This window comes from Rhineura floridana, chromosome 8 (assembly GCF_030035675.1).
Source record: "Rhineura floridana isolate rRhiFlo1 chromosome 8, rRhiFlo1.hap2, whole genome shotgun sequence".
NCBI lineage: Eukaryota > Metazoa > Chordata > Lepidosauria > Squamata > Rhineuridae > Rhineura > Rhineura floridana.
Genome location: NC_084487.1, coordinates 41593741 through 41620290, shown reverse-complemented (window position 1 = coordinate 41620290; position 26550 = coordinate 41593741). Strand labels below are relative to the sequence as shown.

Here is a 26550-nt window from a genome sequence, read left to right as displayed (position 1 = left end):
CACAGGTTCTTCATCCCTCTTCTAGGCAAAACATTAGGCCTCATCTCTTGTGAAGTTCTCACCAGCTGCAGTTATGTGTGTTTGTGTATCTGAAAGATTAAGGAGGTTAAGGAAAAGATGCCATCTTCTTGGGAAGACTTATGTATCTTTAACATCTTCAGTACTGGCAGGAAAATTAATCAAGTACAGTTTTTGCCTGCATAGGGCTGCAGTGATGGCAAAGCAGCATGAGTTGTATTTATTTATGAATTACATTTATCTCCCAGCTTTTCTCCAAGGTGCTCAAGACAGTGTAGATAATCCACCACATCCCATTTCATCCTCACAACAACCTTGTAAGGTAGCCTCTGCTGAGAAATAGTGACTGGACCAAGGAAACCCCATGCGCTTCATAACTGAGGTGGGATTTGCTCCCCAGTCCACTTACTCCACACTGGCTTTTTTGGCACCCTGGATTCAAAGTGCTGGAGTAGTTAGAACACATATACTGGATTCTTGATTAGACCATTTATTTTTAAAGCTAAAAGAACATACTCGTTTCGTTCCATTTTTCCCCTATGTAGGGCTGAGGCTGCACCTTCTCATATAGCAGATTTGCTTTCTTACAGTAGGGCTGGTCCTTGTCATTTTATGGCTGGAGGCCTGGCTTGTTACATTGCCAGGGCCCCCATCATAGATTTGGGATGAAGTAAAAGAGCACTGGAGCATTTATGCTGAGTAAGGCTTTCAACCTGTACAAAATTTTACAGTGGCTAACTATTGCTATTAGTCAGTCAAGCAGAAAATCAATGAAACTGCTACAGAGCTTCAATCCACATTTTGGACCAGGGGGTGGAGGTTTACTTAATATTGGGTGTAGTCAGAAATCAGACCATCCAGCTCAGCATAGTCTACTTTAACTAGCAGCACTTCTCCAAGGAGGTGTATCCATCACCATTGCCAGATATCTTTCAGATGAGATGTGGAGGGTTGAACCCAGAGCCTTTTACATGCAAGGCAGGCAAAGCATGTGCTTTGCCACTTAGCTGTGGCCCTTCTGTTGTCTTTACACTAAGATTTGGTAACACATAGTTATATACCTCCAAACACATTTATTCACAATGCACTTGATTCAAGGGAGAAGTCAGATTACACTGTTTTCTTTTATATGCTTTCAGTTTTGTGGATTGGAGCGGGGGGGGGGATCATGTGCCAGCTTTTCAAAGTGGAACAATAGCAGTAATGGTTCATTGGTAAGGTTGCCAACTGGTCAAAAATATTTGGTCAACAAACCTAATCTGCTCCTGTGCCTTTAACAGAGGCTTGATATGCAGAAATCAACAACTGCACATTTATATGACAGGGAGCTAAATATTTCCATCTGCTAAATTGTTGCACCTCAAAATTGCTGTTAAAGGGATGGGTTCAAAAGTTGGAAACCCTACTAGAAGATCCTTCCATTCAAGCCAACCCTTCGTGGAAGAACAGAGGAAGCCCAGATAGGATAACAAGGCACAGAAGCTTTCCCCATAAATGAATGAATAAATAGAAATTCAAGACATACTGCTAGAGTGGCCAGGTGAAAAAGAGGGCAGGGTTTCTGCACCTTTAATAGTACTGCAGAGGAGGGAATTTCAGCAGGTGTAGCTTGCAGGAGCCGTGTCCTCTTTCTCACCTAGCCACCCTACGTAATGCCTATAATTCTTGAACTTGCACCCAACAATGTCTACACCTTTCTATAGAGCTATACAATGATGCAACAGAGAACATAGTCACCCTTGCTTCTGAGATCAGTTCCGCATATTTAAGGAGAGTGGATGTCACCCCATTGTCATGGTCAGACAACTTCCTGGTGTAGTGTAGACTTACAGCTCTAATTCTCCCCTGCAGAGGTGATAGACAGATTAAGATGGTCTGCCCCTGGAGACTAATGGAATCCATTGGATCCCTGAGTGCCCTGGGAGAGTTTCCAGTAGATAGAACAGGTGACCCTGTTGAAGCCCTTTTCATGCTGTGGAATGAGACACATTGGGCTCTTAACACAGTTGCCCTGAAGTGCCCTCTCCAGCATTGTGGAGCCCAGTTTGCAACTTGGTACACCAATGAATTAAGGGCAATGAAACAGGCTGGATAACTGCTAGAGCACAAGTGGCAAAAGACGTGCTGTGAGGCTGATCGGGCACGAGTAAATCATCATTGTGCCTACTGTGTGGCGGTGAGGGCAACGAAGAAGGCCCACTTCTCTGCCTCCATCACATGCTTAAGTAGCAGTCCAATGGAGCTTTTTCATATTGTCAGCGTTCTGTTAACATCAGCTCCAGGAAATGGAGTTTTAGACTCTTCAGAAGCCCACTGTGAATTATTTATAAGGCACTTTGAGGCTAAAGTTGCTCGCCTCCATAGCAATCTTGATGCCCCATCCACATCTACTGTAGTCCCCTCCCCAGTGATATGTCCAGTGCAACATCTGCTGCAACTTCTTGGGATCAGTTTCAGTTGATGCAGCCTGATGACGTGGACGAGGTGCTTGTGACAATGCAGCCAGCAACGTGTCCTCTTGATCCTTGCAGTTCTTGGCTTATTAAAGTTTGCTGAGGGAGTATGACCAAGTGGATCCAGGGTGTCATCAACACAACTTTGTGAGAGGGGGTGGTCCCGGCCATCCTTAAAGCAGCAATCGTCTGATCGCTCCTGAAAAAGCCCACCCTGGACCCATTGGTTTGTGACAACTACAGCCCAGGCGCAAATACTCCCTTTTTAGGGAAGGTGATTGAGAGGGTTTTGGTGCAGCAATCGCTAGTACTCTTGGATAAAATAGATTATCCTGACCCATTCCAGTCTGAATTCAGGCCTGGTTATAGGATTGAATCAGCCTTGGTTACCCTGACAGATGACCTTTATTGGGAGGACAGGAGGTGTGCGACCCTCTTATTCTTACTTGATCTCCAGTGGCTTTTGATACTATTGACCATGGTATCCTTCTGAGCTGACCTGATGGGATGGGTATCAGAGGCACTGTTTTACAGTGGGTCATTTTCAGAGAGTAGCATTGGATGATTACCTTTTAGCCCCCTGGCAGTTGTGCTATGGGGTGCCGCATGGTACCATCTTGTTCCCCATGCTGTTAACATCTATATGAAGCCCTTGGGAGTGGTCATCAGCAGATTTGGGATGAAGTGTCAGCAGCACACTGATGACACCCAGCTCTATTTCCCTGTAGCATCTGAATTGGGAGAGGCTGTGCAAGCCCTGGATTTGTGCCTGGATTCGGTGGTGGGCTGGACGAGGGCCAATAAACTAAATCTGAATCCCAGCAGTATGGAGGCACTATGGTTGGTGATTTCTGATTTCAAATAATTGGTTAATTGCCTGCTTTGTATGGGGTTGTACTCCCTCTGAAAGAGTATGTTGTAGTCTGGGAGTGCTCCTGGATCCATCTTTGTCACTAGAGGCCCAGGTGACCTCAGTGGCTAGGAGTGCCTTTTACCAACTTTGGCTGGTAAGACAGCTGCAGCCATTTTTGAACTGGGATAGCCTGACCATGTTGTCCATGCACTGGTAACCTCCAGGCTGGATTACTGCAATTCACTCTATGTGGAGCTACCCTTGAGGTTGGTCCAGAAGCTACAGCTGATGCAAAATGCAGTGGTGTGACTTCTCACTGGGGCAGGGCATTGCCAACATTTTACCCGGCTGCTGAAAGAATTGTACTGGCTGCCCATTAGCTACCAAGCCAAGTTCAAGGTTCTGGTATACAAAGTCCTATGCAGCTTAGGAACAATACCTGAAAGACCACCTTACCCCTTATATACCCAGTCGATCATTGCACTCTGCAGGTGACAGCCTCCTGTAGATACCATCTTATCAGGAGGTCTGTTCCTCACAACGTAGGAAGTGGACCTTTAGTGTTGTGGCACCGACATTTTGGAATTCCCTCCCCTTAAATATTAGACAGGTACCACCTCTGTTATCTTTTCAGCACCTATTGAAAACCTTCCTCTTTCAGCAAGCCTTTTAAGTGGCGACCTTATCCCAGTCTGAGTTTGTGCTGGAATGCTTTTTAAAATGTTTTTAAAGTTGTTTTTTAATGACGTTTTTAAGATGTTTTGTTTTGATGTGCTTTTAAAGATGTTTTGTTTTCAAGTTTTTTGTTTTTAAGATGTTTTAAAGTGCTTTTAGTGTTTTTCTTTGCTGCCCTGGGCTCCTTCTAATAGTAATAAATTATCACTAATAATAATTAATAAATATTCAAGCACATGTACCAGTAGGAAACTCACAATACAAACACCCATGGCATATGTTTACTTTTCTCTATCCTTCGTCAAAGAAGAGTTTATATAGGGTAAGGACAAACAAATATGCAGGGCTGCATGACTGACTCTGCACTCTGCAATTGCAATGAATTATGCAAATTGAGTATAGTTTGCAATCAACAGGCTTGCTTCTGCATAATATATTCTGAATGGTGATCCTTTCCTAGCCAGTCAAACAAAAGTGGCCCAGAAAAGGCTTTGTGTTGCTGCCACAAGATTCTGTTGTCGTTTTTGTATCAGACTAATTAGTAATGGGAGGGAGGCAAACAGTGGCACACACTTATGGTATACTTATAAGGTCCCTGAATATGTAGGGCATCCTCTGATGGCAAGCCTGTCCTGGCATTTGCTGACATTCCCCACTGTTAAATCTCATTAGTGTTTTCCTGAAGTCATTAGTGTAGCATACCACTATATCTGAAACATGACCAGGAAACTGAGAAAGACAAGAGATATTTGTCTTGTCCAGCTAATGCAGATTTTCAGTCCTCTGTATCAGGATGGCATTGCTGCCATGCTATCTGCAGCAGTGAGCTATGTGTTGGCATGTATTGTAGTAGTAGTATGTAGCCTGTAGGGAATGTATAAAAGCTGGTCCGGGATCTGAGTGTCCCTTTCTAACTGAAAAATTGACTCTTCTTCGCCTTCTCTTCCTTTTCCTTGCTTTTGCTTTATGTGTGCTCTGTGCATTTACACAATATTCATGCATTCTTGAGTAAAACAGCCAAACACCTGGCAAGTCAGGTGAGAAATAGAATTGCTTGGTGTGTGATCACCTTTTGAATTTGCCAAAGCAGATGAAAGGATCCAAAGGCAAGAGAGGGCACAAAAACCAAAGTTTACCCAATGGCAGGCCCAAAGACCCAAATATGAGGATAGCTTGTGGTATTTGTCTATTTTGTGCCCTTTTCCTTATAACAGTTAGCCCCCTTCTAAGTGGCACAGCTTTATTCAAGTGAGTGCAGGAAATGTTTTTACTGGGAACTTTTCAAAAGCCCAAAAATCATTTTGAGCTTTAAGAGTTTTTCGTCAAGGGAGTCCAGTGGCTTGTTTTTTTAAAAAAATCTTTCTCTACTCTCTTCAAAAAAAAGTGCATAACATCAATTTCCTGTAGGAATTAGAAAACAGAACTCCTCTTAGAGAACATAAAGGGAGATTTTTAAGCAAATAAATGATTAAGCAGAGTTGGCACAGTTCAAAACACATTGGGACTTAACTGAGAGTTTTGAAATAAACATGTTCATAAGAACATAAGAAGAGCCTGCTGGAACAGGCCAGTGGCCCATCTAGTCCAGCATCCTGTTCTCACAGTGGCCAACCAGGTGCCTGGGGGAAGCCCGCAAGCAGGACCCGAGTGCAAGAACACTCTCCCCTCCTGAGGCTTCCGGCAACTGGTTTTCAGAAGCATGCTGCCTCTGACTAGGGTGGCAGAGCACAGCCATCACGGCTAGTAGCCATTGATAGCCCTGTCCTCCATGAATTTGTCTAATCTTCTTTTAAAGCCATCCAAGCTGGTGGCCATTACTGCAACTTGTGGGAGCAAATTCCATAGTTTGACTATGCGCTGAGTAAAGAAGTACTTCCTTTTGTCTGTCCTGAATCTTCCAACATTCAGCTTCTTTGAATGTCCACGAGTTCTAGTATTATGAGTGTCAGGCCCAGGATGGGACTCAGGAATCAGACTGGTGGTTGAAAGCAATTCAGTTTTTATTAAGGTAATATCCAAACAGAGACTGCGCCTTCTCATGAAGCAACACAGAGTTACAGGTCCTGCGACGTAGAAAGAGAGTTGACAGAGCAAGGAACTGCTTTCCCACCTATCTCTTAAGAAGGGGGCAAATGGGCGCGAAGCCTTTCACTCCTCCTTAACGGACCCTCAGTCACCACCCTCCTTCCCCCCCTCCTTTCTTGTCTTTTCAACTGTCTTCGAGTACGCGGCGACGGGGGAAGCACGGGCCCCTCCTCTTCTGAAGTCTCCGACTCCGGTATGGGGGAAAGGGGGGGCAGGTTTAAAACAGTCTTGTGGCTTTTCTGTCTTGGGCAGCCCTCCCTCTTCCCCCACCTGTTCTGAGCTTCGGAGCAGAGGAGGCGTGGGAACTTCAAGGGAAGACTCTGAAACTGTAAAGCCTTCAAGGTCCCCGTTGCTAGGTAACTCTATCTCTGGAATTTCCTCTGCTTCGTCTTCACTCCACTCTGGCGAAGTGACCCCCTCCCTTCTCTCCAGTTCTTCTGAATCCCATTCTTCTGAATCCCCGGGACCCCAACCCTGCACCCCGACATCATCCCCTCTCCCAGGCTGTGCTCCCCCCCCCGACTGGCTTGGGGCGATGGGGAAAACGTTGGTGAAAAAGTTTTACCCAATCTGGAGCATGCACATCAGTTTCAGCTTCCCAAGATCTATCTGCTGGTCCATAGCCCTTCCAGTGAATCAAATACTGCAGTTTGTTATGCCTTATTCTGGAGTCCAGGATTTCCTCAACTTCAAACTCAGTCTGCTCATTTACCAGGAGCGAAGCCCCTGGAGGCTCCTCTGGCCGTAAATCACTGGGAGGGGCTGCTTTCGTTAGCAGAGATCGATGAAACACAGGGTGCATTTTAAACGTGTCTGGTAACTTCAGTTGGTACGCCACGGGATTGATTTGAGCCTCTATTTCAAAAGGCCCCACCCTCTTGTCTTGTAATTTCCTACATTTGCCTGGCATCTGACGGAAACGGGTGGACAGCCATACCTGGTTTCCTGGTTGGAGGGGGTGGCCCTCTCTCCTGTGCAGATCAGCAACTCTCTTGTACTCCGTCTTGGCTTCGTTTAGCTGCTGTTTCAACGTCTGTTGCACAGCCTGTAATTCCTTCAGAAAGTCTCCTGCAGCTGGCACCAACACCCCTTCTGAGCTGCTTGGGAAGGCTTTAGGATGAAATCCATAATTAGCGAAGAACGGGGTTTGCTTAGTGCTGGAGTGTAAGGAGTTGTTATAGGCAAACTCTGCAAAATGCAAATATGACACCCAGTCAGTCTGTTGGTAGGACACATAACAACGTAAATATCTTTCCAAAACAGCGTTCAGTTGTTCCGTCTGACCGTCTGTCTGGGGATGATGAGCTGAAGAGAGTTTTAGCTCCGTCTGCAGCTGTTTCCACATTGCTCTCCAAAACTTAGCTGTGAACTGAGTTCCTCGATCCGAGACTATACTGTTTGGCAATCCATGCAACCGATAGATTTCCTTGATGAATAACTTGGCTGTCTCTTTTGCCTCTAAGACCCCTGAACAAGGAAGAAAATGTGCCATTTTGGTGAGTAAATCTACCACTACTAGGATGGCCGTCATTCCTTGTGACTTTGGTAGATCAGTTATAAAATCCATGGAAAGGTCCTTCCAGGGTTCGTTTGGGACAGGTAGCGGTTGTAACAGCCCTGCTGGTTTTCCTATTTGTGTTTTCGCTCGCATACAGACAGAACAGGATTTTACATAGTCTTCAATATCCCAACGCATTTTAGGCCACCAAAAGTCCTTGGCCACGTTCTGAATGGTTTTGTAAATACCAAAGTGCCCCGCGGAGATGGAGTCATGGCATTGACGTAGGACTCTGAGTCTTAACTCCCCTTCTGGCACATACCTGGCTGCTTTAAACCATAACAGTCCATCTCGCCAGTGGAAACGTACTTCAGGGTCTTGATCCTGTCCCGCCTCCTGAATATATCGTTGCATGCCTGCATCTTCCTGTTGGGCCCTTTTGAGTTCTTCTTCCCATGAAGGCTGACATGATCCCAACGTTAATTTCTCTGGTGGGGTGGGATCACGTACTGAGGCTGGTCCTCGGACTCGCTTCCTTTGAATTGTGGCTGCCTGGATAAGGCATCTGCTCTCTGGTTTTTGGCTTGGGCATGATAAGTAATCTTGAAGTTGAACCTAGTGAAGAACTGGGACCATCTTATCTGTCTCTGGTTCAGCTTTCTGGCTGTTTGTAGGCTTTCTAGGTTCTTGTGGTCGGAGCGCACTTCGATCTGATGAGAGGCCCCCTCCAAATATTGTCTCCAGTTCTCAAAAGAATCCTTGATGGCTAGTAGTTACTTCTCCCATACTGTATAGTTCTTCTCTGCAGGCTTTAACTTTCTAGAGAAGTACGGACAGGGGTGCAGCTCCTTCCCTTCTTGGTCTAATTGAAGAAGGACCCCCCCGATGGCAAAATCCGAAGCATCTGCCTCCACGACGAAAGGGCGGGTTGGATCAGCAAAGCGCAGAATGGGCTCAGTAGCGAATCTTCTTTTCAGCTCCTCAAAGGCGTTTGTAGCATTCTCTGTCCATTGGAATTTCTTTTTTCCCCTTAAATAGTCAGTCAGAGGAGCTGTTAATTTGGAAAACCCTGGGATGAACTTTCTGTAATAATTGGCAAACCCTAGAAAACGTTGTACATCCTTTTTGGTAACAGGTTGGCCCCAGTCCAATATACAACTCACTTTCCCTGGGTCCATCTCCACTCCCCCCGCTGAGATTCGGTACCCAAGGAAGTCCAAAGATTTGAGGTCAAATCCACATTTCTCTAGCTTAGCATACAGATGATTCTCTCTCAGTCTCCTCAACACAGTTTTCACATGCTGATCATGGTCTTCTTGATTCTTTGAGAACACCAGGATATCATCTAAGTAACAAATTACATACGTGTCCAACAAGTCTCTAAACACGTCGTTCATGAACTTCTGGAACATGCCTGGGCTCCCCGAAAGTCCGAACGGCATGACCAAATATTCAAACTGTCCGTAAGAAGTCAGAAATCCTGTTTTCCATTCATGTCCCTCCTTCATCCTGATCAGATTGTACGCTCCTCTTAAGTCTAGCTTCGTGAAGATTTTTGCTGAGCGCAGTCGGTCTAACAGCTCTGAAATCAGGGGCAGTGGGTAACTGTTAGGGATGGTGATCTGATTCAATGCACGGTAGTCGTTACAAGGCCTGAGCTCCCCCCCTTCTTCTTCACAAACAATAGGGGCGCTCCAGCGGGGGACTGTGAGGGACATATGAATCCTCGCTTCAGGTTCTTTTCCAGAAATTCCTTCAGGGCCTCCCTCTCAATCTCTGTGAGAGAGTAAATTCTTCCTGATGGAATGCTGGCTCCTGGCACGAGATCAATCGCACAGTCGTAAGGGCGGTGGGGGGGTAAAGTCTCTGCCTCTTTTTCATCAAATACATCTTTGAATTCCTTGTACTTCAAGGGGAGGATCACTTGCTCGATCTCTTGCACCACCCCTGCTAAGGTGTTCTTGATTCCTTCTGGTTGACAGTTTTTCTGACAATACTGAGAGGTGAACCACACCACCGCCTCCTTCCAACTTATTTTGGGTTCGTGCTTGGCTAGCCAGGGCATTCCCAGGATCACCTCAAAGTTCGAGAGATCTGACACGTACAGCAAAATTAACTCTTCATGCCCAGGAATTTGAAGTTTCAATTCCTCCGTGGCTTGTGTCACTCCTCCTGACTTCAGGGGTCTCCCATCGATGGTCTCCACAGATAGGGGAGCGTCCAGTTTCCACCTAGAAATTCCGTAATGCTTGGCTAACTTTGCATCAATAAAATTTGTGGAGGCCCCACTGTCAATTAGTGCAGTAGAATTAAACACCACTCCTTGGGAAGTTGTAATCCGAATAGGTAGGACCAACACTCCTTTAGAGGGAGGTTGGATCATTGGAGGGCCTTTATACAACACTGCCCCCAGTCCACCGGCCTGCACGTGAACTGGGTGTTTTAGTTTCCCGACGGCTCTGCTTTCCCCCCTTTCAGTCCACAGTCTCTGGCCACATGGCCCGGTTTCGAACAATAAAAGCATAGACGTTCTCGATGTTGTCTCTCCTTTTCTTCTTCTGACAGTCTTGGCCTAGCCCCTCCCTGTCCCTCGGTTGCATTACCTGCCGTTCCTGAAGTGGAAAGGGCCTTGCTGCGGGATGCCAACGCTGAATATCTCGGGACCTCCTGTTTCTTTTCCAGGCGCCTTCCTTCCAGCCGGTGATCAATCTGCAGGCACAGCCGGATTAGCCCTGGCAGGTCAGTGGGGGTGGTGGTCCTGGCCAGCTCATCCAGGATTTCAGCATTGAGTCCACTCCGGTACATAAACATCAAGGCTGCATCATTATAACCAGTTTCCTGGGACAAAATTTTAAAAGCATTAGTGTACTCGGAAACAGTCCCTTTTGCTTGTTTCAGAGCGCCTAGCTGCCGCGCCACTGTTTCAGCTCTTTGCGGGTCTTGAACCATCTCGGTCATTTCTTGTATAAATCCTCTGTATCTTCCTAGGAGGACATCCTTTCTCACCAGATACGGAGTCACCCATTTTGCAGCTTTTCCCTCCAGGAGGCTGATCACGAAAGCCACTTTAGCCCCATCACCTGGAAATTCTGCATTCCTGACATCCAAGTATAACTCACATTGAGCCATGAAAGTTGCCAACTGATCACTCTGTCCCGCATACTTTGGGGGTAGTCCAATGGGAATCTTTACCGCAGCGGCTGGAGGGGCTGCCCGCATCCGATCGATCGTGGCGTTCAAGGCCTGATTATCCATTTTCAGCGCCTTGACTGCTGCCAGCAAGGTTTGAACGTCCGTCTGCAAATCAGCCACATTAGTCCTCAAAAGTCTCACTTCTTCCGTCTCAGAAGTGGGATTCGTTCCCCCCGCCGCTCCCTTTGACATCTTGTCACGGTCAAGTGGAGAGAGCGTTGAGGGTGATTTAGGTGGCTCTGTCAAGCTGTCAGGCCCAGGACGGGACTCAGGAATCAGACTGGTGGTTGAAAGGAATTCAGTTTTTATTAAGGTAATATCCAAACAGAGACTGCGCCTTCTCATGAAGCAACACAGAGTTACAGGTCCTGCGACGTAGAAAGAGAGTTGACAGAGCAAGGAACTGCTTTCCCGCCTGTCTCTTAAGAAGGGGGCAAATGGGCGCGAAGCCTTTCACTCCTCCTTAACGGACCCTCAGTCACCACCCTCCTTCCCCCCTCCTTTCTTGTCTTTTCAACTGTCTTCGAGTACGCGGCAACGGGGGAAGCACGGGCCCCTCCTCTTCTGAAGTCTCCGACTCCGGTATGGGGGAAAGGGGGGGCAGGTTTAAAACAGTCTTGCGGCTTTTCTGTCTTGGGCAGCCCTCCCTCTTCCCCCGCCTGTTCTGAGCTTCGGAGCAGAGGAGGCGTGGGAACTTCAAGGGAAGACTCTGAAACTGTAAAGCCTTCAAGATCCCCGTTGCTAGGTAACTCTATCTCTGGAATTTCCTCTGCTTCGTCTTCACTCCACTCTGGCGAAGTGACCCCCTCCCTTCTCTCCAGTTCTTCTGAATCCCATTCTTCTGAATCCCCGGGACCCCAACCCTGCACCCCGACAATGAGAGAGGGAGAAGAACTTTTCTCTATCCACTTTCTCAATGCCATGCATAATTTTATACACTTCTATCATGTCTCCTTTGACCCGCCTTTTCTCTAAACTAAAAAGCCCCAAATGCTGCAACCTTTCCTCGTAAGGGAGTCGCTCCATCCCCTTGATCATTCTGGTTGCCCTCTTCTGAACCTTTTCCAACTCTATAATATCCTTTTTGAGATGAGGCGACCAGAACTGTACACTGTATTCCAAATGCGGCCGCACCATAGATTTATACAACAGCATTATGATATCGGCTGTTTTATTTTCAATACCTTTCCTAATTATCCCTAGCATGGAATTTGCCTTTTTCACAGCTGCCGCACACTGGGTCGACATTTTCATCGTGCTGTCCACTACAACCCCGAGGTCTCTCTCCTGGTCGGTCACTGCCAGTTCAGACCCCATGAGCGTATATGTGAAATTAAGATTTTTTGCTCCAATATGCATAATTTTACACTTGTTTATATTGAATTGCATTTGCCATTTTTCCTCCCATTCACTCAGTTCGGAGAGGTCTTTTTGGAGCTCTTCGCAATCCCTTTTTGTTTTAACAACCCTGAACAATTTAGTGTCGTCAGCAAACTTGGCCACTTCACTGCTCACTCCTAATTCTAGGTCATTAATGAACAAGTTGAAAAGTACAGGTCCCAATACCGATCCTTGAGGGACTCCACTTTCTACAACCCTCCATTGGGAGAACTGTCCGTTTATTCCTACTCTCTGCTTTCTGCTTCTTAACCAATTCCTTATCCACAAGAGGACCTCTCCTCTTATTCCATGACTGCTAAGCTTCCTCAGAAGTCTTTGGTGAGGTACCTTGTCAAACGCTTTTTGAAAGTCTAAGTACACTATGTCCACTGGATCACCTCTATCTATATGCTTGTTGACACTCTCAAAGAATTCTAATAAGTTACTAAGACAGGACTTTCCCTTGCAGAAGCCATGCTGGCTCTGCTTCAGCAAGGCTTGTTCTTCTATGTGCTTAGTTAATCTAGCTTTAATAATACTTTCTACCAGTTTTCCAGGGACAGAAGTTAAGCTAACTGGCCTGTAATTTCCGGGATCCCCTCTGGATCCCTTTTTGAAGATTGGCGTTACATTTGCCACTTTCCAGTCCTCAGGCACGGAGGAAGACCCGAGAGACAAGTTACATATTTTAGTTAGCAGATCAGCAATTTCACTTTTGAGTTCTTTGAGAACTCTCGGGTGGATGCCATCCGGGCCCAGTGATTTGTCAGTTTTTATATTGTCCATTAAGCCTAGAACTTCCTCTCTCGTTACCACTATTTGTCTCAGTTCCTCAGAATCCCTTCCTGCAAATGTTAGTTCAGGTTCAGGGATCTGCCCAATATCTTCCACTGTGAAGACAGATGCAAAGAATTCATTTAGCTTCTCTGCAATCTCCTTATCGTTCTTTAGTACACCTTTGACTCCCTTATCATCCAAGGGTCCAATCGCCTCCCTAGATAGTCTCCTAATTTGAATGTGTTTATAGAATTTTTTGTTGTTGGTTTTTATGTTCTTAGCAATGTGCTCCTCAAATTCTTTTTTAGCATCCCTTATTGTCTTCTTGCATTTCTTTTGCCAGAGTTTGTGTTCTTTTTTATTTTCTTCATTTGGACAAGACTTCCATTTTCTGAAGGAAGACTTTTTGCCTCTAAGAGCTTCCTTGACTTTGCTCATTAACCATGCTGGCATCTTCTTGGCCCTGGCGGTACCTTTTCTGATCTGCGGTATGCACTCTAGTTGAGCTTCTAATATAGTGTTTTTAAACAACTTCCAAGCATTTGAGTGATGTGACCCTCTGGACTTTGTTTTTCAGCTTTCTTTTTACCAATCCCCTCATTTTTGTGAAGTTTCCTCTTTTGAAGTCAAATGTGACCGTGTTGGATTTTCTTGGCAATTGGCCATTTACATGATGTTTAATTTAATAGCACTGTGGTCACTGCTCCCAATCGGTTCAACAACACTTACATCTCACACCAGGTCCCGGTCCCCACTGAGGATTAAGTCCAGGGTTGCCGTCCCTCTGGTCGGTTCCATGACCAACTGGTCTAGGGAATAGTCATTTAGAATATCTAGAAACTTTGCTTCTTTGTCATGACTGGAACACATATGCAGCCAGTCTATGTCTGGGTAGTTGAAGTCACCCATTACTACCACATTTCCTAGTTTGGATGCTTCCTCAATTTCATATCTCATCTCCAGGTCTCCCTGAGCATTTTGATCAGGGGGACGATAGATCGTTCCCAGTATTAAGTCCCTCCTGGGGCATGGTATCACCACCCACAACGATTCTGTGGAGGAGTCTGCCTCTTTTGGGGTTTCGAGCTTGCTGGATTCAATGCCTTCTTTCACGTATAGAGCGACTCCGCCACCAATACGTCCTTCCCTGTCCTTCCGATATACTTTATATCCAGGGATAACCGTATCCCACTGGGGTTCCTTGCATTTGCTTCCATCACTATGCTCTGCATGAGGATTTGTGCTGCAATCCTCTGACCTGTGTAGACACACTGTCTGCCAGCATATGCACCAGTTCCCAGACCTCTCATTATGGACATGGAAGATAAGCTGCTGTTTAAATCAAAGTCCATCCCAGTGCTGGCTAGGGGTTACTACGTACATTTCCAGAACCTGTAGTATTTCGCTAATACTTGATATACGAACATAAGAACCTGCTCAGTACTGTCTGCACTGACTGGTGGTAGCTCTCCAGGATTTCAGGCAGGAAGTCTTTCCCAGTCCTAGCTGCAGATACCAGGGATAGAACTTAGGATCTTCTGCATGCAAGTCAGATGCTCTACCACTGAGCTACAGCCCTTCTCTATCTGACATCCCCTATCTGTCCATTCTTACCCATATTTAGCACTGGCAAAGATAAAACTCTTAATTAGGCATGGGTCACCATCCAATTCCAGTCACATACAACTAGTCATGTGTTAGTGGTCTTGTGTAAGGAAGGATTTGCATCTAGCCCCTTTAAAGCGGGCCCGGCTGAGCATTACCATGTGAGTGCAGACTTACATACAGAGGTACAGCCTCTTATGCTATGTGGATGTTAGTGTCCTTCTGCTCCCACAACTCACTTGTAGAGATGTAAGATTTCAGGAAATTTTGAAGCCACGGTGGAGGGACATTTTTCTTGTTTTATTTTGGTTGTGGGGGGAGGAACAGTTGTTTGGGGGAAAACTAGAGAAGTATACTTTCATATCAAAGCTCTGTAGAGTTAGGTGCAGTTCTAACCAGTTGTAGTCTGCTTCCTTCTGTGGGTCTTGGATATAGCTTTGTTCTCACCCAAACTTTCAGATTTTTCTTCTGAGGCTTTGGTACTGATGACAGACATATTTGCCATTTCTGCCTCACTTCCTTGTGATTTTTTTATCCTTCAGCAAGGTAAGGCTTGTTCCCCAATCTTAGCATGGTGTCTATATATCGCAGTTGTTTAAGGGGAGGCAATCAAGGTGACCTAGGGAGGGGCCAGGTCAAAAGGACAGCAGACCAGGAATGGCTGCATCTAGTATTTCCAAACTTAGATCCAAAGTTCAAAGAATAAGACAAGCAGTAAAGGCCATGTATGTTCCTCTCATGAAGATGGCAGTGGCCTCTAGGTACAGAAATGCTTTATTTATTTATTTATCATTTGATTTATATCCCACCCTTCCTCCCAGCAGGAGCCCATTTGGAGTTGAATGTTGTACAAGTCAGAATCATTCTTTTGTAATGCTGTAGATTGTCTTACAAAAAAATCTTCACACTATAAATGTTGACTGGGTAAAAAATTGTCTTAATGTAAGAATATAAGAAGAACATAAGAAGAGCTGGATCAGGCCAAAGGTCCATCTAGTCCAGCATCCTGTTCTCACAGTGTTCAGCGAGATACCTATGAGAAGCCCGCATGCAGGACCTGGGCGCAACAGGACTCTCTTCACTTGTGATTCCCAGCAACTGGTATTCAGAGACATACTATCTCGGATAGTGGAGGAAGAACATAGCCATCATAGCAAGCAGCCATGGATACCCTTATCCTCCATGAATTCATCTCCTTTTAAAGCCATCCATGTTGGTGGCCATCACTACGTTTGGGAGCAAATTCCATCATTTAACTATGTGCTGTGTGAAGAAGTGCTTTCTTTTGTGTGTCCTGAATCTTCCAACATTCAGCTTCATTGGATGGTCCCAAGTTCTTTTTTCAAGATTAAAAAAACCCCAAATGTTAAAATCTTTCCTCATTGGGGAGTTGCTTAAAACATATTTCACTCATTCCAAAAGAGAAATTAGTTCATAAGAGATTTTTTAAGCATGCCCCCAAATTTCTAACTTCTCCATTGGAAAAACTGGGGCATTTTTTTCTCCCCCTCCCCGGGCCTGGAAACCTCTGCTTCCTTGCCTGATTGAGGCAATGACCTAACTATATGCAGCAATGGAATTTTCCATTAAGTCAGAGTGAACAAACATGACAGTTTAACTTAGACTCACGTAATCCTCCCAAGAAAGAAAGCAGCTGCTAACAGTTTTGTTTTATCAAAATGTCTCTTGTGAGCTTCCTTACCTCCCTGCATCGGAGCACCTGTCATGCTCATGCTGTCGCATCATGGGATACATTTCTGTGAATTAGCAGTACAAAGTAAAACTGGAGGACCTGAGAAGGAGAACTTAGAGAATGTTTAACATAAGACTGTAAGAACAAGTCAGAAGGAAACTAAACATCTTGGTTTTCCCACCTCCAGGAAGAGAAGGGAGACATTTCTGACTACAAAAAATTAGGGGCATATTTTACAGGTTATTTAACATAGATTAGTTTTGTTTTAAGACACGTTTAATACAGCCATCCTTTTTTCAAACAAGCAAGATGGTTAGAGGATGGTGAATGGATGGATATTATCCATGTGTCAATGCAAATTTATTTGTGGCATAATCTGCATTGTGCTTTTGAAGACTGAACATCTTAGATACTGCTGTATGCATTATGTTTTAAGTGGGAAACATTAGCTCCAGTGTTTTCCATATCAGCTGTAGATGTCACACACATGCGCATGCTCATCTTTAAACACCCATGCACACACATCTGGGATACTTGAGCCAATCAGGTCTCCCTTACACAGACGTAGGTGCATGAATATATTGCCACATCCACATTTCACATTTCGTTGAAGCAGTGTTTCCTAGAGCAGTTGCAATTTGTAGAGCCACCCATACTTCACAATTTGTAACCTGAAATATATTACACACATGTGTGTGTGTGTGTGTTCGTGCGTGCGCGCACACACACGCGCACATCGCTTATATGTCTGCATGCTACTGCCATCTGCTGGGCAGAATGTATGAGGATGGGAGTGATGAGTGGGTTAATAGGACTGCCTTAATTTGTGTGCAAGTCATATGTCTTTTCTAAGTGTGTCTCTGTAAGCATGCACATCTGCAAGCATGGATTTATCTTTTGGCTCCCTCAGGAGACTCCTCCGCATCCACTTCTGCAAAATATCTCTATTTGTGTGATACCTCTGCTGATTTCTGTTGCCACCTATATGCTGAATACTGAGTTGGTGATGGTTTTCTGGCCATTAGATCTCACCTTCTGTTTGATCAGAGGGATGTGCCTGTGGGCGTTTTGGAAGCCATTTGGCCCCCAGCCCTAACTACACTGCTCATTTCTAACACCCAAGATGTTGACAGTTCATTTGTAACAGCTCTGTTCTCCTGTTGACACTCTGTTTCTCTCTCTTCCTTCTGTCTCCTTATTCCTCCCCATATCACTGGCCTTTCCAATTCCTGTGCTTCTTTGCTCCATCTTTTTTGTCCATCCTTGGTGCAATCCTCACCCTACCTCCAATCTCTTCACTTTTATCTCATTTGTCTTCCCTTCCTGCTCTTCCCTTGTCTCATATGCATGCTGTTATATTTCTCCCTTTCCTTTTCCCACCCACCCAAACCCTTTCTTTGCTTACAGGGGCTGTAAGGGCCTCTAGTATTTTTCCGATCCTGAGTGTGATTCTGCTTTTCATGGGTGGACTCTGCATTGCAGCCAGCGAGTTCTACAAAACCCGACATAACATCATCCTTAGTGCCGGCATCTTCTTCGTGTCTGCAGGTAAAGGGCTGAGGGGTGAGAGGGCTGCCCATCTGTGGGATCGAAGAACAAAAAGCACAAGTGAAGAAGGGGCTCATTGTGTTGAGAGGCCAAGAGAGCAGCCAGTAGCCAGCTGCCAGTGCAATGGAAGCAGGGTGGGGGAGGAAGGACATGCACGTTTGCACACCTACAGTGACAGAGAAATAAGTACCTGAGGCTCTGAAATAATTTATTTTAAATGAAAGAGAAAATCTTGAGAGAGAAAGGATTCATAGTTGCATACTCCAGAGATTCAATATTTTAGGGTTATAACATGTTTGAGGCAAGGGCCAAAGTAGACATGATGGTGGAAGAGTTATGTCTGCTCCAATTGCATACTTTCCTCCCAGCCAACCTCACTTCCAGTACTGGAGAAAAGTGCCTGGAGGGGGGCAGGCTTCTGGGATCTATACTGTACACTGCCCTGAAGTCTAATATGAATAACAGTGGGATATAAATGTTTTAAATAAATAAACAAACAAGCCACAGACAATGGGAAGGAAAACAGTGCCCTCATCCACCTATATGCCTCTTTTGCTCTAAAAATCAGACACTTCTACCTTCATTTTAAACATAAATGGGATATACCCAGGCTTAAGCAAACAAGTATTCCACTGTCATGCCTAGTTTGACCCTGAAGTGCAAAACTTCTCAAGTTTCAAAGAGGACTCTGCTGTCTTGCAAATTTTGTATTTGAATGTGAAACCAAGTTTGCCCCAGGTGAGTCACCTGCCAGTTCAGGATTACACTTCACATATGTGATGAAGACGACTCTAGTCCATAAAAGCTTATTCCATAATAAATTTGTTAGTATTTAAGATGTCACAAGACTCTTCATTGTTACTTATAACAGGGCTTCACAAATGTTGATAGTGATAGATAAGATCCTCGATTGGACCCCAAGGCTTATCCTTCACTGCCTATTTGTTTGGCAGAGAACGGTGCACAACTCTTCTGTGGCTGCATAGGCTTATCCTTCACTGACCAATTGTTGGCAGATAAAAACAGTGGTGGCATAGAACGAACAGGAAACAGCCCCCCTTCCTCTTTAGCAATATCTTAGATTGGGCACTAGGAAGGAGGGGGTGAGGCAATATAGGCAGGCACCAAATATAATGGTACTTCTTCATCTTAAATACAGTGGAGAAACAGGGCTACTCCTACTTACTATGGGAGACTTTCCATCCTTCTTTTCAGCCACAAATTTGCTGGAGATGAGGGCAATCTATCAACAGCGGAAAATAAAGAGTACCTCAAAAAGCCCAAAGATTTTCATTATTTTATGCATTATCTGCAAGGCCAAGAAATAAAGAGCAGCTCAGGAGAGTGAAGAAGTCTTGTCTGGCATCTCATGCCTGGTTGCGTCACTATGGTGGTAATCATATGTCTGGGCAAGGAAATATCACTTCACCTTCCAGATGGGGCTCACGCAATTGAAAGCTCCTCTATAAAAAAAAAATTCCCTCCACACAGAACATTAGATATCAAGGACTTTTCTTCCTGCTGTACTGGTTTTTCAGGTGCAATGATTTGTATTTTTTATTTGTTTTCATGGAGGAATATTCAATCATGTGAATCCCCAACTGCAATCTGAAGTCCCAACTGCAATTGTTGGAACCCCCAACTGCAATTGGAAGTGATACAGCCCTGCCACAGGTTTTCTACCTCAGTGAGAACTAGGCCTTAGAAGAGACAGTACCTTGGCTGCCCCTAACATGAAAGTCATGTGGAAACAAATCCCAGCTTTGCAAGATTTTGAGCAATGATCTATACATCTGAAAATATTGCAGTATGTAGTCTTTTTGTTAGTGGCTTTTTGTTAGTAGCTTTTTGTCAGTAGCCTGTCCCATTTGTGGCTTTTACCTCTTGCTTCTAATTATTGCATTTGTATGTTGTCCATAATGATATCAAAGCTGTTTACAAAGGAAGTCAAACACAAATAAGTATATAAGGCAATTTTTAAAAATACAGTATATAAACGTCAAAATCCATAAAATAAGATTCCACTCAGTTGACTTCCAGTCACTCAATACTCACATAAATTCTACATCTGCTAACATGCCCCCATATCTCAATTAATCTACAGCTGCATACATTCATCCAGACTGAAACACAGAATCCTTAACTCTCAACAATTACAGATTCCAACAATCTCCTAAGTACATAAAGAAAAGACTGCACTACAACATGGGCAGCCTAACTCAGCGAGGCTAAAACCCAATTTAATCTAGGTCTCCACCAACCCAAATAAATGTCTCATATGATTCACCCAAACAATCATTCCAATTCTCATATGTCGGGTTAGCCAATGTGGTGCCTTCCAGATGTTTTGGACTACAATTCCCATGAGCACCAGCCAGCATGGCCATTGGCCAATGGTCAGGGAGGATGGGGATTATAGTCCACAACACCTGGAGGCCACTACATTGGCTCTTCCTGCCATAGGTTTATCGTCTATGGCTGAGGAAGCAAGCTCTCACCAAGTCATCAGCCATTAGTTCCCAGCTTCCACCTCAGAAGTGAGCAGATTCCAATACCTCTCCCAACTGCCCCACACGATCACCCTGGGACAACACTACACAGCCCTACACTCAACCAAAACACAACCATAAGGGGAGAGGAGCACCCCAAAGCCATGTTGGCTCTTTACAGCTACATAGGCAGAAGTGGAAAGTCCAATGCCTCTCTATTGGTTCTTGCTGCCCAGTGATGTTGGTCTTTGCGCCCGTGCTTTTTATACAGCAGGGGATGATTTCTGCTTGTGGGCTTCCTGACGGTTCTGGTTCACCAATGTTAGAAACAGGATGCTGGACTAGATGGACCCCTGGTCCAATCCAGCAAGGATCATATATGACAAGGTCAGTGATTAATATGTGAATATTTTGGTGGTACTTCCCTACTTTCACTATTAGCTATTTCCTTTATCCATGCTCTGCATGGAGGTTTTATCTGGAACCTGGGATGTATTCTTTCAGTGCATCTGATCCCTGCAAACACACAGGACTTTGTGGTGGTTGCTGTCTTGGGGGCTCATGACTTTATCTAGACCTGGACTAAAAGCTGCTCTGAAGTGCAACATGCAGAAGATACTGCTCTATTGGCAGGATGCCAGGCTGGGCAAATCCAGAGGTCTTATTCTGCCTGCCATTCACAAGAGCCAATATTACACACCTCTTCCACTCAAGAAGATGGCTCTGAGGCTTGAGCATACACCAGAGGTACCCAACATGGTACCCTCTAGATACTATTGGACTAGAACTCCCATCACCCCTGAGCATTGGCCATGCTGATGGGGCTGATGGGAGTTGTAGTCCAAAACATTTGAAGGCCACCATGTTGGCTACCCCAGGAGTCTGAGTCCCTCACTAGGCTAGGTCATTAGACATAGTGGGTACGTTACTACCAGATTAGTGAAGCACTGACATTCCTAGACCAAAACCCAGAAATACTGTTCTGATCAGGCACACCACCCAGCGTGAAGTAAAGGCTGAACCAACCCTTAAAATCATAGTGTTGGAACGTGAAAGGGACGGAATTTCAAAGATCCAAACTGCTGCTGATGCAGGAGAGCCGTTGCTACAACATCCCTGATGTTCTGGGATGTATCTTGGAGAAAACAACTTGAAGGCATATCTCAACATAATGCATTTAGGGTTAAATGGAAATTGCAAAATCAGCAGTTGGACAGAAGTGGAAATGGCATTGTTGTTCACCACATGTATTACATCAAGTATTCCTCTATAACCGCTCAGAAATACCAATATCGTTTTGGAATGGAAACATTTCTAGCATTGTGGCTATCAGTGGGGAGTTCAGACCAATAACTGTGCCCATAATGTTTGCCACTATTGGAACTACTAGAATTAGCACCTGCATGCAGAGCACAATGAAAGAAGTCTTGGAAATGCTATCACTTTCTGAACTCTAGAGTGCTTTCAGGTGGCGGCTTAATATGCAAATCAGTCATTAAGAAATTGCAAGTGGCTCATTGGCAACACGGTGGGTTTGGGTTCTTTTACTTATCAGATTTTCTCTGGAAAGGGTAAATCCAGATTAAATAGGGAGAAAAATATGGGCTGGCATTTTGATGCCAATGACAGTGTACAAACTCTGCAAAAAACATGCATGCATGCATGAGGAGCACAAATCCCACAATAAACACCCATCTGGAAGCACTTCTAAAGAGCAATCCATATATGTTTTTTCCTCCTGAGGGAACAGGGCAGCAGCAGCAAAACACTGAAGTCTAAGAAATCATGAGGTGGGGACTAGAGGAAATTTTCATCTGGAGGTCATTGAGAACCTTGGACCGGAGAACAGAATGAATCAAATTTGCCCAACCTGGGTTCTTCCTGATAAATCCCTCTTTGATGGATTCAGTACACTGTGAATACTGTGGAACTGCAGCTCTAATTTTATTTTATATTTTTTTGCACACTACTTGGATATTGCTGGGGATCTCAGATAACCTTTTTCCCCTTTAGCATCATTATCAATGTCAATGCCACCACTGTGTTATGAAAATTGCAGACCCTAGGGCAGCCCACTGAGAAAGGCCCCTTTAACTAGTAAATTTTTAGGGGAAACATAGTAAGCTGCACCAGGGCCATATTATGAAACTCCTGGGCGAGGATCTTGTTAACCTGTTTAATAAATCTGGATTTGGTCAAAACAGCCTCAATCAAGTCCAGAGCCAAGTGCAGATATTCTCAGCTTCTCAGATTGAACCACTCTGTGGACCACCTGAATGGAGATAATGAACCACAATTGGTCTATAGGCCACAGTTTGAGAACCTCTGCTCTAATACTATAGTTAGTGTAAACAGATTTATTTCTTTCAGTACATGCCCGGTATAATGCTACACACTTTACAAATTAAAACCAAATCTAAAAGGTGGGGGGGCCAAAAGAAAACCAGTGTGTGATTGTGCTACACTCAGATTGGAGAGGCCTGGACTCAGATTTCCCACTCAGCCATAAAGCCTACTGCATGATCTTGAACAAGTCAGCCTACACACAGGGTTCTTGTGAGGATAAAAGTGGGTTTGTATACTGCCTTGAATTCCTTGGAGGAAGTGTGTGATAAAAGTCTGACAGAAGGGAACAGAATAATTAGAATTGTTAAAGTGAATAGAATAGTGTCCTTTATGGGGCAATCCTATCCCAACCTTGATGCCAGCTGAAAGGCCTGAGGAAGTGGGGGAGTTGACACTTTGCTCAGAGAATGACATATATACCACCAAAAGTTCCCCAGAAGCTGCCAACACTGTAAGTGACCCGTAGGATTGCTATGCCCAACGGCCCTTACAGTGGTCATAATTTTTGAGTAATAAATGGACAGCTTATTTGTGAATTTGAAAATACATTTTTTCTCCCCAGCTACCCTGTTCACTGTGAGTGCTGTGTAGAATGTGGTTGTGAAATTAGTATTTTTAAAAGAAAGCAGTGACATTACTCTGTTGTCCTCTCTAGCACTGCATCACAGTTTGCAAATGCTTTAACTTCTGAGGAAAAAAAGTGCACTAGACTCTCCCTTCCCCATCCTGCACAAGGCTATCCCTTCTTTCTTTACATGGAAACAGAGAATTACACTGGATTGGTACTATTGTAAATTTTCTAGTCTAACAGAAAATAAACACGGGTGGTTTTTTCCTGTTGCCTGGAAAGGTACTAAGTAGTTTGCAAACCACCCACTGGCGTTCAGTACATGGTAAGGGGTAAATCACACAAATCACTTTTTAATAATGAAGCCACCACAAGCTGCCCTTTTTGGCATGGTGACTGGTCTTCTGAATTTGCCAACACCGAGAGTGCAGCTCCCTTCACACATTCTATGCATAAAAGGGCTTGATGCTATTAACAGGAAGTGGGGCTATCTTCTGAGACATGGCTGACCCCAACCCCTTGGCGCTGAAACATGGAACATTGACATCTTTTATAGGGGTGCCTGGTTTGAATCTGGACATCTGTAAAGGCCATCATGATTGTGCAGACTCGGCCTATGCATGTTCACATGCTCATGTGTAGGCAAATATTCCTCTAGAGTTGCTTAGTGCATGGATATCAGTAAGGTGGGATCAATGATGTGCAGGATCAGGATCAGGGCCAGCAGTGTGGCCCTGTTTCTTCTTCATGTTTCAGATTCACCACATTCTAAAAAACTCTCCAAAAGAAGATTGAGCCAGGAGATGACATCATGACCTTGATCCATTTTGGAACATTTGGATTATCAGATAAATGCCTAAAAAATGACTTTATTCACCACTGCACTACTCTGTTGTTGTTGTTTTATAAAAATGTGAACTGGTCTTTAGATGGGAGGGCGTAGATGTTGTTATACTGTACCAACTTTCTTTCAAGGAACTCAAGTGGCCATACATGGTTCTTTCTCCCATCACATCCATACAATAACCCTTTGAGGTAGGTTAGGCTAAGAGACAGTCACTGGCCCAAGGTCACCAAGTAAGCTTGATGGCTGAGTAGTGATTTGAACCTTGGTCTCCCAGATCCCAAGTCTAACACTCTAACCACTACACCACACCAGATCTCAGACTTGGCCTAAATATCTGGGTAGCATATTTACTTAGTGTACATAGAGCACATGCTAATGGTTTCTTCTCTCTTGCCCTTTGTCCACAGGTCTGAGTAATATAATTGGCATCATTGTGTACATATCAGCCAATGCTGGAGACCCCTCGAAAAGCGACTCGAAGAAGAATAGTTACTCTTATGGTTGGTCCTTCTACTTTGGGGCCCTGTCGTTCATTATAGCCGAGATGGTGGGAGTGCTGGCTGTACACATGTTCATTGACCGGCACAAACAGTTGCGTGCCAGTGTTCATGCCACGGACTACCTCCAGTCCTCTGCCATCACCCGCATACCCAGCTACCGCTACCGCTATCAGAGACGCAGTCGCTCCAGTTCCCGTTCCACTGAGCCTTCACACTCCAGGGATGCCTCTCCCGTCGGGATCAAAGGGTTTAACACCCTCCCATCAACGGAGATCTCGATGTATACCCTGACCAGGGACCCCCTGAAGGCTGCCACTACCCCCACCGCCACCTACAATTCAGACAGGGATAACAGCTTCCTCCAGGTTCACAACTGTATCCAGAAAGAAAACAAGGACTCTATCCACACTAACACAGCCAACCGCCGGACCACCCCCGTATGAAGCCATTGAGAGGGGCTGAAAATGGGGGACAGGGAAGGTGGAAGTGGGACTTGGGTGCAGAATGGGAGGGAGCAGTGGGGGAGGGCAGGGGGAGAAGAGAAAGCAACCATGGGGAAACCTTCCAAAAGCAAAAAAATAAAAAAATAAAAAGAACAGAAAACAAATGTAAGTGAAACATCCGAAAAGAAACGACAAAACGTTTTAAAAAAAGAAAAAAGACAAAAACCTTCAAAAAAATCAAGAGAAAGAAATTTAAAAATATAAAAAATAGAAAATAAATTTAAAAGAAAATGCATGATTTCCCATGTACCATTATTTTAACATTTAATAAAAACAGATTTAAAAAAGGAACCGAGAAATAACAAAAAAAACCCATTAATTAAAAAATCAAGCAGGAAGAGGAGGAAGAGCTTTGGATTGGGGGGGGGGTACTCTTTAATTTTTTAGTTTGTTTTCTTTTCACTTTTAACCCACTGTGGACTTGCAGGTTCTTAAGGCTCTCCAGGGACAGATGGTAATGAAATGCAGTGATTTCAGTGTCCTTGTGGATGCCTTTGTTTGCACATGCATTGGGGCCTGCCTAAACTTACCAAAATGCCTGGAGTGACTGATGAATCAACATGTTCTTGTTGGTCCATGGGGCTTAACAGTGACCTTCCTGCCCTTGGGGATTTGAGGGGTTAACGCTGATTCACTGATCTCCAGGTCTCAGGAAGCTAAGGCTGATCCACTCAGCCTTATCAGCTTGTGACTACCCTGGGACTAACAGTGACCTTGAAAAAAAAAGCTTCATTAAAAAGTGGCAATTTTTTAATAAAAGAGAACCAACTATAAATAAATGTAAATATGTGGATTTACTTGCAAGAAAGCCAGATAGTATTTTTATTTTTGTTTGTTTTTTCCAGCTTGAAAGCTGTGAAAACTAAAATCCTGGGGGTTGAGAGGCTTCTAAAGAGAAAATGGAAACTGAATCCATTTAATAACAAAAAGTTTTTAAAAGACACCCCAGGACTTGGCCGCTTCATTGGTGTGGGTAGAATTTCCTCACAGGCCATGGGAATGTTGGGCCAGGAAGGGGGGGGATCTCTTCCCAGACAAAAGGCTGCTGCTGTTGCTGGGATTAGAAACGAACACTGGATAAGGACTAAATGTTAACATGGAGACCTCTGTTCATACTCCTTATCAGGCAAACATGCTGTCCCTGAACTCACTCCCAGATTTAAAAAGAAGCTGACAGGCAAAATGGCTGCTTCTTGTCCACAGTTGTCGGTTTCGTTTACACTGCTAGCTTTCCTGATATGTGGATAGCTCTTGCCATATTTGTTTGATACCCCCCCTCTCATATGCACCGGACACACCGATCAAGGCATAGTCTCAATGCTATTTGCATACTACTGCAAAGGTATTCCCTGACTTCATTCTGTTGTCAGTGTCAGCTGCGCAAAAACTGTAGGCTCAGCGTGCCTTACACAGAGTCACCCGCCTGCAGCATTGGCCTGTTCAAATATGGGACATTTTGGCCTCCAGGCCTTTAAGTGCCGAAGAGAGAATATTGGTAGGTGCAGTTTCACCACCACCAT

The 26550-nt window shown here is 44.6% G+C and overlaps 1 protein-coding gene across 1 annotated transcript in view; it reads left to right on the top strand.

Moving 5' to 3' along the window:
- Positions 1–25995, top strand: part of CACNG2 (calcium voltage-gated channel auxiliary subunit gamma 2) — a 172453-nt gene extending 146458 nt beyond the window's left edge. Inside the window, exons 3-4 of the mRNA XM_061582711.1 lie at positions 17637–17777; positions 24435–25995. Coding sequence (XP_061438695.1) covers positions 17637–17777; positions 24435–24970 — 677 coding nt within the window. The 3' untranslated portion in view covers positions 24971–25995. The remainder of the gene's footprint in view (positions 1–17636; positions 17778–24434) is intronic.
- Positions 25996–26550: the final 555 nt, after the last annotated feature.